Genomic DNA, 13,126 nt, shown 5'->3' with positions numbered 1-13,126 from the left:
CCCATTTATCTTTCTCTGTTAATGGATATAAATAAGGGTAATAAGTTTACCCGATATAACCAGAAAAAGTATAGATATGAACAATTATGTAAACATGAAAGATACAAATAATAGTGTCCAAAATGTATCATTTTTCTATCGAGAAAGTCTGGACCAGCTTAGGTACGAGTGCTTCAAATCATATCCCTAAAGTAAAACCATAAAAATTCATTCAAGTATTGTTATATATTGCATCAAACATTAGTTCACAACTTTGTATATTGAATGTCATTTATCGTGTGCTATGATGAATCTAAAGCATCCAGTGGTCCTACTAGGCATGAAAACGCTGGATCCAGATAAAAGGAACATAGCTCCAAGGCTCAAAACACCAAATTAGAAAGCAATACACTAAGAAAGTCCATTTCAAGGAAACAAAGAAATGTAATGATGAGAAATTAAATAATGCACTGCCCTATTATTATCTAAACCATTAAGGTGTAAAAACTATTGCAAAAGTTCTGTCAGCAATTAAATAATAATTAGCCTAACTTACGGTTTTATCAAACCCTATGGCTTTGATCCTATTTCAAACTACAAAAACATGCCTACCAAACATGAGGCAGCTGGCTGTGGCTAAACATGCCTAGATATTAATTAGTTAAATCCCTTTTTTTTTTCCTTTTTCTTTTTACCCCATGGATATGAAATCGGTAGAGCAGGCATCCAGAACTTTCAGCAACCTAAACCGGATTTTATACCGTGTCTAGGGCTCAGACAGCTGTGCCTGGACTGGACCATCTGATCTGAAACCCCGACCACGACCACGGCCCCTGCCCCTGCCCCTGCCACGTCCACGCCCGCGTCCTGCAATACTCAAAACCATTTGATTTTTAGAAAAATGAATCTGAATTCCATGAGTAAAATAATGAGAACTCATACACAGGAAAATGAATGAAAACAAAATAATAACCACAAGCTACAAGACCTCTAAAATCCTTTCCTATATCCTTCCAGATTTTGTCTTAAAAGATTAATTTTTCAATTTTTATGTTCTTTTACTTTTCCTATATATTTCTTTTTATTTTATTCATTTGTACACTGCATCTGTTTTTTTTTTCTTTCTTTCTTTCTTTCTAACTTTTTGAATATTTGATTTTTATAAGGCATGTTTATGTCAACTTTTTAATTTTGGTCATTTGGAGATTGCCAAATTGAAAGTTGAGGGTGATTGTGAAGTTTATAGTTGGGGGTCGCTGCAAATTAGGTTGTAGCTTGGGGGGGACTCTATTTTCCTATATTATAAAAGCTAATCATGTCAAACCTACTCGACTTATTACAGATATAACTTACAAACATTACGCACCGACCCATCTGGTACCAAGGTAAAGAAAGCCTCAAAACATGGAAAGGCATTAGATATGTACAAAAGGGCTTTTTCATGCAAAGGTCAACACCTGTGGCACTTGAGAAGCAATAAATCTTTGAAAACCAATATTTTACTCAATTGGTATTCAATAACTTCAATAAATAATGAAAACTAGTAAAAAAAAAACTTACCACGGCCTTGTGCAGGAGTCATCCCTCCCCCATAGTTATTCCCAAAGTTATTATTATAACCACCGAATTCCTGCTGCATACTCCCACCACCATACCCCCTTCCACGCCCACGGTAGCCACGGCTTCTTCCATGACCCCGACCTCTGCCTCCATAACCTCTCCCACCATCCAAGCCATCATCTCCATTGTACTCCACAACTCCATTGTTGTAACTCCCTGTACATAAAAAAATCACGTGTTGCCTCACACAATCAGAAAATGATACGAGTATGATGCAAGTCTTACAATTCCAAGAAGAAAAAACTCCAGCACGAAGGGATAAAAAAAAAACCATAAAATAGAGCCAATCGCGAAGTCATTATCTGCTTCAACACACAACTACACATGAAGAGTCATGAGAGTCATTTAATTGAATGTCTATGATGGCATGTATGCATGCATGGCATTCTTTGGATTTTTGGGATTCTTAACATTTTTTTCTGTTTTAGAATGACAATCGTACCAAGCCTGTGTACTTCAGCTACCCCTCTCTTTGTTTTCCAAAAAAATTACGAAATTATCAAAAAAGAATTTTCTACCCAGTGGTACTGAAAGATCCATGTCGATACATAATATATTCATATGATTCCAAAAGAAATATAGACGTACTTGATTTCAATTCCATTGAATCTGACCACTATTGGATCAGTATTGCACGGTACCAAACAACCCTTACAACATTTTGACTGAGGACCTCAAATCCATGATATAAGAATGGGTCCTACAACTTAAAAACTATCAGCACAGCATGAAATCACACAGGATGACTAACAGGGGTTACTACCTCAGTAACATGTTAGTGGCACAAGGTCCCAAAGCCTCAATACAGTCTTACTCCAACATTGAGCCCAAAGCATATGCAACACGGCTTTCAATTCCAAAAGCTAAAAAATGCTTTCAACATACTCGTAAAAAAATAATAATGCTTCCACCATAAATTTTTTTTTGATAAGTAAACACAATCTTATTAATAATAATAGGCATAGCCCAAGTACACAAGATGGTATACAAGAGATAAGACCTATCTAGGTGGCTATAGTAGTCACTAGAAAGTCATGTACATTTTGTCCATTGAAGTCTATAGCTAGAGACCACAAGAATAAAGTACTGAAAAATAAGATACGGATCTCCTCCATAGTCCGCTCCTTATCTTCGAAAGTTCGTTCATTACGCTCTTGCCAAATGCACCACATAATACAGATCGGTACCATCTTCCACACAGCTTTGATTTGTGGATCGCCTCCCGGCATCGCCCAGCTAGCTAATAAATCCACCACTGACTTCGGCATCACCCAATTTAGTCCTACTCGGCTGAAAACTTCACACCACAATACTCTAGTTGTCTCACAATGTAGCAGGAGATGGTTCACTGACTCACCATCTTTCTTACACATACAGCACCAATCAATAATGATTATCCGACGCTTTCTCAAGTTATCGGTAGTCAATATCTTACCCAGAGCTGCTGTCCACATGAAGAAGAGTGATTTGGGAGGCGCCTTATTCCTCCACAATCTTCTCCATGGAAACTGAGAGTTTGGTATAACTGTAAGAGCCTTATAATAAAAGCGAACCGAGAAAGTACCTTTACCCGTAGGTTTCCACCATAGCTTATCTTCTTGCAAACCATTCGGCTCCATAGAATACAAGAGGTTAAAGAACTCCGCGAAAGTGTTTAGTTCCCAATCATGTGCTGCTCTACAGAAAGTGACATTCCAAACGACTTGATCCCCTGCGCGAACCACTAGGTCCGCCACCGAAGCTTCTTGATCGCAAGCCACTTGGTATACCGATGGAAAAGAATCCTTCAGTGCCTCCTCCCCACACCAAATGTCCGTCCAAAATCTTATACGTGTGCCTTCCCCCATCAAGAGTTTAGTATGATTGACAAACGTCCCCCACCCTCTTCTTATTTGCTTCCAGATCCCCACTCCATACGCTCCATGCCCCTCTCTAGTACACCATCCCCCCCATAAACTGCCATGTTTTCTATCCACTACTAATTTCCATAAAGCTTCCGGCTCCATATTATATCTCCATAACCATTTCCCTAGGAGTGCCCGATTAAAGGTTCGCAAGTTCTTTATCCCTAATCCACCTGAAGCAATTGGTCTGCACACCTTATCCCAACTGATTAGGTGAAACTTGAATTCATCCCCCAAACCACTCCAAAGGAAATCACGGTACAATTTTTCGATCCTTGCCGCCACAGAAGCTGGAATTGGGAATAAAGACAGAAAATAAGTGGGTAAGTTAGAGAGAGTACTCTTTATCAAGGTCACTCGGCCTCCTTTCGACAAGTACAATCTCTTCCAACCAGCTAATCTTCTTTCTATTTTCTCGATAACTGTATCCCAGATCGCTATTGCTCGTGAAGCCGCCCCCAACGGTAAACCCAAATATGTCATAGGAAAGGTGGCTACCTTACACCCCAGTGTGCTAGCCAACTGACGAGTTCTACTAACATTCCCAACTGGAACTAGTTCTGATTTATCAAAATTCACTCTCAAACCCGATGCTGCTTCAAAACATAACAGTAGCACTTTTAGTGTCCTCAGTTGTTCTTGCTCAGCCTCACAGAAAATTAGAGTGTCATCTGCAAAAAGTAAGTGAGAGATCGAGATAAAGCCCCTATTCAAATCACCCACTGAAAATCCAGCCAGCATACCATTGGTAACAAGTGCCGTTAACATTCTACTCAGGGCCTCCATGATGATAACAAAGAGGAGTGGGGACAATGGATCCCCTTGTCTTAAGCCTCTCGAGCTGTTAAAGAATCCTTCTGGACTGCCATTAATCAGAACTGAAAATTTTGCTGTTGAAATGCACCATTTGATCCACCTACACCATTTTTCCCCAAAGCCACACCTCTCCAGTAGGTAAATCATGAAGTCCCAATTTACATAGTCATATGCTTTTTCCATGTCTAACTTACAAATAATCCCTGCAATACCAGATTTTAGTCTACTATCCAAGCACTCATTGGCTATTAATACCGAATCCAGTATTTGACGACCCCTAACAAAAGCATTTTGTGGCTTTGAGATTATCTTACCAATGGCCGCCCCCAACCTGTTGGCTAGCACCTTAGAGATAATTTTATAGACCCCGTTAATGAGACTAACGGGCCTAAAGTCCTTCACTTCCGCAACCTCGGACTTCTTTGGAATTAAAGCGATAAAAGTCGTATTTAAGCTTTTCAAGAATTTCCCGGACGAGAATAGTTCTTGAAACACCTTCAATAAATCCTCTTTTATCACCTCCCAACAAGTTTGGAAGAACCCCATCGAAAAGCCATCTGGTCCTGGTGCTTTGTCTTGCCCCATACGTCTGATCACTTCATATATCTCCTCTTCCTCAAACTCTCTTTCCAACCATACCGCTGTCTGTGGCTCAATGGAATCAAATATCAGTCCATCCACTTTTGGCCTCCAACCCTCTCTTTCTGTAAATAGCTGTTCGAAAAAATTCAGCACATGTTCCCGTATCACCGGTGCCTCATTGCACTCTCTACCATTGATATTCAGCATCTCAATGGTGTTATTCCTCCTATGAGAGTTTGCCACTCTATGGAAGAATTTTGTACTTCGGTCCCCTTCTTTCAGCCACAAAGCTCTTGATTTCTGTCGCCAAGATATCTCTTCAAGTGATAAAACTCTTTCCAGCTCTGAGTTCAATTCTGCCTTTCTTGATCTTTCCTCTGTGGTGAGAGATCTACCTTCATTGATCCTTTCAAGAACTTGTAACTCCTCCATCATGTTTTTCTTTTGCTCCCCTAAATCACCAAAAGATTGAGAATTCCAGAGCTTTAAATCTTCCTTTAAAGCCTTTAGTTTGCCTGCAAGAATATAAGAAGGAGTACCATTAAACTGGTAAGAAGACCACCATTGTCTTACCCTTTCCACAAAGCCCTCACTTTTAAGCCACATGTTTTCAAACTTGAAGTACCGCCTCCTACTTTGAATGCCTCCTCCATCCAGTAAAATTGGAAAGTGATCTGAGCATATACGCGGCAATCTCCTCTGACTAACCTCTGGATATTGACATTCCCACTCTGGCGATATTAAGAATCTGTCCAACCGTGACCACGTCTGGCTATTGGACCAAGTAAAAGGGCCACCAATGAGTGGTAGATCCACCAAGTTCAAATCAAAAATACAATCTGAAAACTCTGTCATTGCTGGCCGTAGACGACTGTCACCTGATCTCTCACTGGGGAACCTTATGATGTTAAAATCCCCTCCTATACACCACGGAAGGTCCCACCAGCTGTGAACCCCCGCAAGTTCCTCCCATAGATGGTGTCTGATGTTGTCATCATTCGGTCCATAGATTCCTGCAAAAGCCCATAAGAAGTTATCCTCCACCATCTTTAAAGAAACAGCCACCATGTATTCCCCTATAAACTCCTCTATTTTCATCACCACCCTTTTGTCCCACATCACAAGGATACCCCCCGAAGCCCCATTCGACGCCAAATAGACCCAATCTACATAAGGGCAATGCCACACACTTCTCACTATTTTTCTGGTCACCAGTTTCAATTTGGTTTCTTGTAGACACACAATATCCGCCCGCCATTCCCGTAATAAGTTTTTTATTCGCGAGCGCTTATTATACTCATTTAGCCCCCGAACATTCCAAGACACTATTTTTGGCTTCATAACGAAACAAACGTACCCTTCCCTTTGGTCCTATCTCGGCTTGAACTACCCTCATTCATTGACCAATCCAATCTCTTAAGCTCCCTTCGTTTCTTGTCTCCTTTATTCTTAGAATCCGAGTGACCTGCCTCAATGGCCGTAAGGAGAGCCAGAAATTGTTCTTCATAGCCCACACACTTCATACCCACTATATGCTGAATATCTTTCACCTTGTTGAAAACCCAATCTGAAATCTCACACTCATTTGGTAATAGATAGTCTAGAGGAATCGGATTCTTGTCCCCCTGCCCTACACCCTGATTACGACCTTCCCATTCCACCATAGTGTTCACTGCCTCCACACCATCTGATATGAGTTCAGCTGTAATACCAATGATCTCCCTCATGGCATTCGGCTGATATATCTCTTGAGAATCAGGAACCATACTTATTTCATTAGTTTGGTTACCCACGAATGAGACTACTCTATCATCTGAGTTCTGTCCACAACCCGTAGGTGGGAATGCTCTCGGGAGTTGAATATCATCATTTTCCTCCACTGTCTCCTGATCCCTTTCCGTCCCGTACTCAGAAAATAGTTCTAAATGGTCATCCTCTGCACCATGAGCCTCCGACTGATCAATAAGCTTCACCATGCGAATTATCGGTGAGTTCTGTGCAAAGAACTCCGGGAAAAGTGCCACCGGGGGCTGGAACTCCTCTTTTTCCTCCATCCGTGACGGCAGGATCTGCTCCACCCTCTTCGCCGGCGCTGTCTGTGGTACCGGCGCAAGTTTCGCCGTCGTTAATTCGGCCTGCGCATGGGTAGAAGGATCGGGTCTCGCTTTCTCTGCTCCCGACGTAGAAGAATCGGGTCGCGTAACCTCTGCTCCCGACGTAGCTGGATCGGGTCTCGGGTTACGGATCCTCCAGCTTTTCGTTATTGGTGGCCCGTGGCCTGAGGCCGGGTCATTTAGCCTCTTGGTTGGGCCTTTTACCGCCAGCCCACTTATGTCAAGATTAAAAGCCTTCTGGGCCAGATTCGCCCCCCCTTCCAGGCCCACACCCGGCCCCTTATAATCCTGCCCCATTTCCTTTTCTATTAATAATTCTATAGTGATACGCAGATCTTCCATCTGCGACTTAGCTTCCCATAGCATTTTCAACGTCTCCCCGTCTGACACTCTACCTACCTCACTCTGTACAATGCACGTCTCTCTGACAGGGGCCTTACCCTTTGCCTTACCCAATTGTACTAGCCTGCCTTCATTTTCATTCCGTTGTGCCCGTGGCTGTTCCACCATCAGAGCCTCCCTGTAAGACAAATTTTGTGGCTGTGCCTTGATCATCATCCTTTTCCGATTGTTATCGCTGTGTACTTTTCTCTTTTCATCGGAGAGGTCCCATAACGCTTCCCCCATCTTATTCCATCCATTTCCTTCTTCCTCAGGTACAAAAATGAAATTCCTCCTCCCTCCACCTCCATATTCTGCCACTGCCAAATAACGCCCTCTCGAGTTTGAGCACCGTTGAACTATGAAGCTGCTACTGCCTTCCCTTTTTGTGGTGTAGAACTCCTTTTGTTCTGCCAATGAGCAGACCTCCATTGCCTTAGCCAACCACTGCACTACTGAAGGGCCCAGGCTTATCTTTGCCACCATCTTCCATGTTTTTTCAGTGATAACCACCCTACCCCCTTCCTTTTCAAGAGTGAAGCATTTTGAGTCTATAACTAACTCCTTAACCCACTGCATATTGTATCAGTATAACCCAGTAAACGCCGCCGTGAGAACCGTCGTTAGCTACCCAAACTAAAGGACTAAAAGAAAGCTAACCATCACTAGGAGAAAGTGTACGGAGAGAAAAGTCAGAAAAATTAACCCAGTAGGAATAAGAATATCACGTACCGCTATATTCCACCATAAATCCAACTTGATTTGAAGACTACTCATATCGCATAGTGATGATAAAAGCAGTCCAGAAAAACAAAATGGCTGACACTAAATCAGAATAAAAATCAACAATTACCCTGCCACTAAAATCTCTCCTAATCATCCACTACCACTCACATGCAAGGTTGACATGATAAAAAGTGCTTAAGGAGGACTCAGAACTCAAACTAGAAAGTCCCTACAACCAGCTAAAATTCAAGTTCAAAATAATACTAACAAAGAAAAAGGAAAATAAAATATTGTATTCAAGCATTGTTACAAAGTGAAATATTTACCTCTTCCTCTGCCCCTTCCTCGACCACCACGTCCTCTACCACGCATGCTAGGAGAGCCCTCTAATTTCACAAGAACAAATTAATTAATATTCATTAATTATTTTTGAGAAGGATAGATATACCAAAAAATAGTTACTACTTTACCTCCTTCATAATCATATTCAGTCCAGGGCTTCACTTGATCAGCCGGAATAGGCTGTTGGTACCTGCAAGGTAGAACACATTTTTATGAGAACTTTTTCTTCTTTTTACAAGTACATTTTTATGACAACTTGAAGGGAAAAGGAGATGAATACACCAAAACAAAATCCTACATAGTTCAGTTACTCTCCTAAATAGCATAATGTTGAGTATGAATATCAACCAAACAAAATATAAAAACAGAGACACACTCTGGTGCGTGTACACACACACACACACAGATGGCAGACTAGGGTTGAGCAATAAATATTAAAGCTCATACTACGTCATGTTCAGATGATCAACCTTTTTTTAAAGTCCCATATGTTGCCACTTGAAAAACCCATGAAAGCATGAATGATGACAAGATGATTAATAAACGGAAGTGTGTCCATAATTTTCTATTTTTCATAACATATATAGCACTGTTGGACAAGTATATACACAAAGAACACACAAGAAAGAATATCAGAAAAAGAATGAGAAGATATCTGTGGAAAAAAAAATGGTTGTAATATCCACCATAAAATATATGATAAAAATATTTTTTAAAGAGAAAATATATATTATAAATATTTACAACTCAAAAGTCATAACCATGCTGAAAATACATGGAAGTTTATATTCATTCCACAACCTGGAGATAGTCCAATTAATCATTATTTTTAACAAGGAAATGGATACACAGCAACCACATATATTCCCATAAAAACTATGAACCAAAGAACAACAGCTGTCCATCTATCTGACAAAAGAAAAAGAGAGATACCCCGTGGAGGATGTATCTAGTTCCTTCTTGGACAAAGTAATCGTTATAACTGATACATGGCGGGTAGTTTCCAGGCTGCATCGATGAGGAAAAAAAACATCTCAATAGGGATCAAAATGATTTTTTCCTGATAAGGAATAAAATTAATCATAGACAGGAGAGCATTTTATTCTCTTACGGAAGAAGTCCCTCTTCTAGTGGCTCCCACGTGTCAGTTATATCCGTAGAACCAATTGATGTGTTCTGATGAAGGCCAACAATCCTTCTCTGGAAAATAAAACAAATTCTAGCTGGTTCATAAAACACATTGCAAGCAGACACGTACAGAAACATGTATAAGGATAAAACTATTAAACAAATTAAACAGGGGAAGAGATTTATACTAGTGAATTACCTTAATCAATTCAGCAATCATCACAGTCTTGTTTATAGCTCTGCCCATGGCTTTAAGAGCAATTTCATTGGATCCTTTCTCCTAAATAAGAAATGGAGCAGGACAGAGGGTAAGATAAAGAAGTTAAAGCATGAACATAACTACTATAAAGGCGAGAGAAAAAAATAATTTTAATATGGAAACAGAGAAAAAAAATAATTTTTCTTTTAATTGGCACCGGGTGTGTCCAGGAAAAGAATTCCGACTAATCCCGAGGGTGCACAGGCCCTTGGCAATGAGTTTCCCGCAAGTGCACCTCGCATAATTTAAGGGAAAAATCCCTTAGTCCAATGGCCCCTAGAGATTGTTCGCAGCCAAGGGAATTTGAACCTTAGACCTGGGGGGAGCAAAGCCCCAAGCCCAAGGCCTTCACCAATTGAGCCAACCCCTTAGACCTAGGGTGAGAGAAAAATAATTTTAATTTGGAAACAGTCTTTTTTTTTTTTTTTTAACAAACTAGTTACAACTGTGGAATGCATAGATGGTATGATCAACAAATCTTTAATGAAACAGAACTTTCTTTTCCAGGTAATGCCAATAAACACGAACACGAAGCTAACATGACCAGTTTGATTCAGAAAATAAAACAACATAATCACAAAATGCATCTGATATGTAATAAGAATAGACGTGAAAACACGCCAAAATAATAAGCACACATCGATAAACATACAAATGTTATAATGCCCACCCGTATCACGTAAGCATAACTGTATGCATAATGATAAACGAACAAAACTTACATTTAAAGAGGAATAGAGGGGATTGTGTTAGAACCTGGAGCAGAGTGGTGGCATAGGTAATGTAGTTCCTCATCCTACCCTGAGTGGTGATGCGAATCTCATTCTCGTTAATCGGCGTCTCCGGCCTCGGCTTCTCCACCCTCTGGTACCGATCCATTCGCTATAAACCACAAAAAAATTCACAATATCCTCAGTTTTGTACAACCAAACGCAGATCCAAAGAAAAACAGAAAACCGAAAAAAAAAGCACCACCAAAGAACAAAACCTTAGGTTAGGATTAGGTTTTGAGATACCGTGAAGTTGTTCAGCGAATAAAGTGTATCCGAAATCGAGAAACCCGCTCGACGAAGCGAGAGAGAGAGAGAGGGGCCCTTGATCTGAATTGAATTTGTGCTCGCGTGGAGCTCACTGCACAGTGCCTTCTCTTTATTATAAGGAGTTATGAAACCCTAGCGGCTACAGATATTGTAGACAGAGGAGTGAGAGAGTGAAGGAGACGTCCGTGTTAAACTGCCTCTTGAGAGATTTGGCTGATGACGTGGCTGGGGACATGCCTGTACTTTCTACGTTGTCGGCCCCTGATGAGGCAATTCCATTTATTATTTTGTTTTGTTTTCAAAGACATCTGAGATATTAATCAGAATAATTATGCTATCTATAATAAATTTTATTATCTATCGATATTAATATTTTTTTATTTTTTCAAAATAACAATTTACTAATTAGTATATAATAATTATTAAATAACGAAACAGACATGACTCTCATGAGTATTGTACGAATAATTATAAAAAAAAAAATGAATATATATTTTTCTTTTTTTACAAAAAAATAAAATTTACAATCATAGCATAAGTTTTGTATAATTCTTTTAAAAAAAGTTGATAAATTTGAGATATAAAAATAATAAACCTCACCTTTTTAAAAAATAAATACAGAAACTTGTTTACTCTAATATTATATTTAGTATTATTATTATTTTTTATATCAAGTTTATACAATGGGATAATTATCGAATAATTCTACAATCTACAATATGTGATACTTTTAAAACAAGAGACTGACTTTCTAAGGTTATTGTATGGAATAATAGGGGCTCCTAGTGCTTATGAGCTTATATCTAACCATATTAGGAAGAGATTAACTTCAGACCGGTATTTGGTGTAAAAAAAGGATTTACACCTTCTAAGAAAATAGAATTGACCCCACTCAAACAATCCTCCCTCACGTGCTCCTTTCTCTCTCTTCGAGCCACATCTCTCAATCTCTCTCTTGTCTCAAACCTACCAAATATGAGATTTGTTAAGCTTTGTAAGTCGTTTGAGATAGAAGAGAGCCAAATCTAAATTTTGCCAAAATTGGAGTTTTGTTATGAACCATAAGCTTGGTGTGATTCGTCAGTAGGAAATCACATCAACAGCCACTCAATTTTGTGGGAGACTTGTGCAAGAGCAATCATGTGATTAATTTGCTTGTAGTTCATTTTGCAAAGTTTCTCTTAAAACTTTGAAACATTTTAGGTAGTTAACCACCATTCATATAAGAAACCAATATTGGTTTGCCACCACCAACAACTAAACATAAGATTTTTGAGAAATCACCTCCTCTCACTATGAATTTATCTCTCGAGAGGTAGTTCGAAGGTGAGCTTCAACTTGAGGAGAGGGGTAGAGAGAGAGAGGTGCGAGAATTGATTCCCTACATGAAATTCTATTTTTCACTTTCTAAAAAGCACGCATGTTATAGTTTTATTGAATAATGTAAATTTACTCTTAATAGGACCGGGCTCTATAATAGGAAGTGTCGAATTTGCAAACTTTTGATCGATGAAATTTGTCAATCAAAGTTGCAGACTCGTTATACATTAATGGGATTTTATGAAATAAATGTATGGTCAAGATTCATTTAAGTGAAGAAGATACAAATATTTGTAAATCGAACAAAAAATTCTCATTACAGATAGGTTTTTCATATCGATCGTCAACTTGCAAACCGAATATTTTATTCCAATATGAGTTGTCAATACTCTTCATCATTCATCAGCAGCAAGTAATTACCAAATAAATGAAATTTATTGCATGAAGGGTACAAATACTTACATCAACCATAAAACCATTGGCCACCCAAAAACCATGTTGTTTCCTTTTCTTAAAGTAGGACTTTGTACAGCGTTAAGAAAATCTAAAAATGAATAATAGCTCATAAAATTATAAGAAACCCTAAATGAATAATTACATAATCTTTTAGACAATATGTGTCTCTATCCCACTAATTGTCATGACCAAATTGGTTTCGTTACATGCACTTGTTTGAAAATTCTTGAACTTCTCTCTCTCTCTCTCTCTCTCTCTCTCTCTATATATATATATATATACATTTCATGACTTCTTTGAAAAAATTTGAAATCAAGAAGAATAATTTTTAGGGATTATTTTTTAAGAATTTATTGAAAAGAGTTCTGCTACAACAGTCGCTTTTGCATCTTTATTACGCATTTTATTAATGTGATTTGTCAAAATAATTATTTTATGTTAAAAAAATAAAACAGCCAA

The 13,126-nt window shown here is 39.0% G+C and overlaps 1 protein-coding gene across 2 annotated transcripts; it reads right to left on the bottom strand.

Moving 5' to 3' along the window:
* Positions 1–375: 375 nt before the first annotated feature.
* On the bottom strand, positions 376–11,067 carry LOC122299476 (keratin, type I cytoskeletal 9-like). Of its 2 annotated transcripts, none has more exons than XM_043109814.1 (9): positions 10,840–11,067; positions 10,608–10,733; positions 9,792–9,872; positions 9,576–9,664; positions 9,398–9,472; positions 8,593–8,654; positions 8,449–8,508; positions 1,540–1,755; positions 376–846 (listed from the first exon to the last, which is right to left on the bottom strand). In XM_043109814.1, the coding sequence occupies exons 2-9, from the start codon at positions 10,728–10,730 to the stop codon at positions 746–748; spliced, it is 807 nt and encodes a 268-aa protein (XP_042965748.1). In that variant the 5' UTR covers positions 10,731–10,733; positions 10,840–11,067; the 3' UTR covers positions 376–745. The 2 variants fall into 2 exon arrangements, with proteins under 2 accessions (XP_042965748.1, XP_042965747.1); XM_043109813.1 differs by having other exon boundaries at positions 10,868–11,067.
* Positions 11,068–13,126: the final 2,059 nt, after the last annotated feature.

Source organism: Carya illinoinensis, chromosome 16, assembly GCF_018687715.1.
Source record: "Carya illinoinensis cultivar Pawnee chromosome 16, C.illinoinensisPawnee_v1, whole genome shotgun sequence".
Taxonomy (NCBI): Eukaryota; Viridiplantae; Streptophyta; class Magnoliopsida; order Fagales; family Juglandaceae; genus Carya; species Carya illinoinensis.
This window is presented reverse-complemented; position numbering and strand designations above follow the sequence as displayed.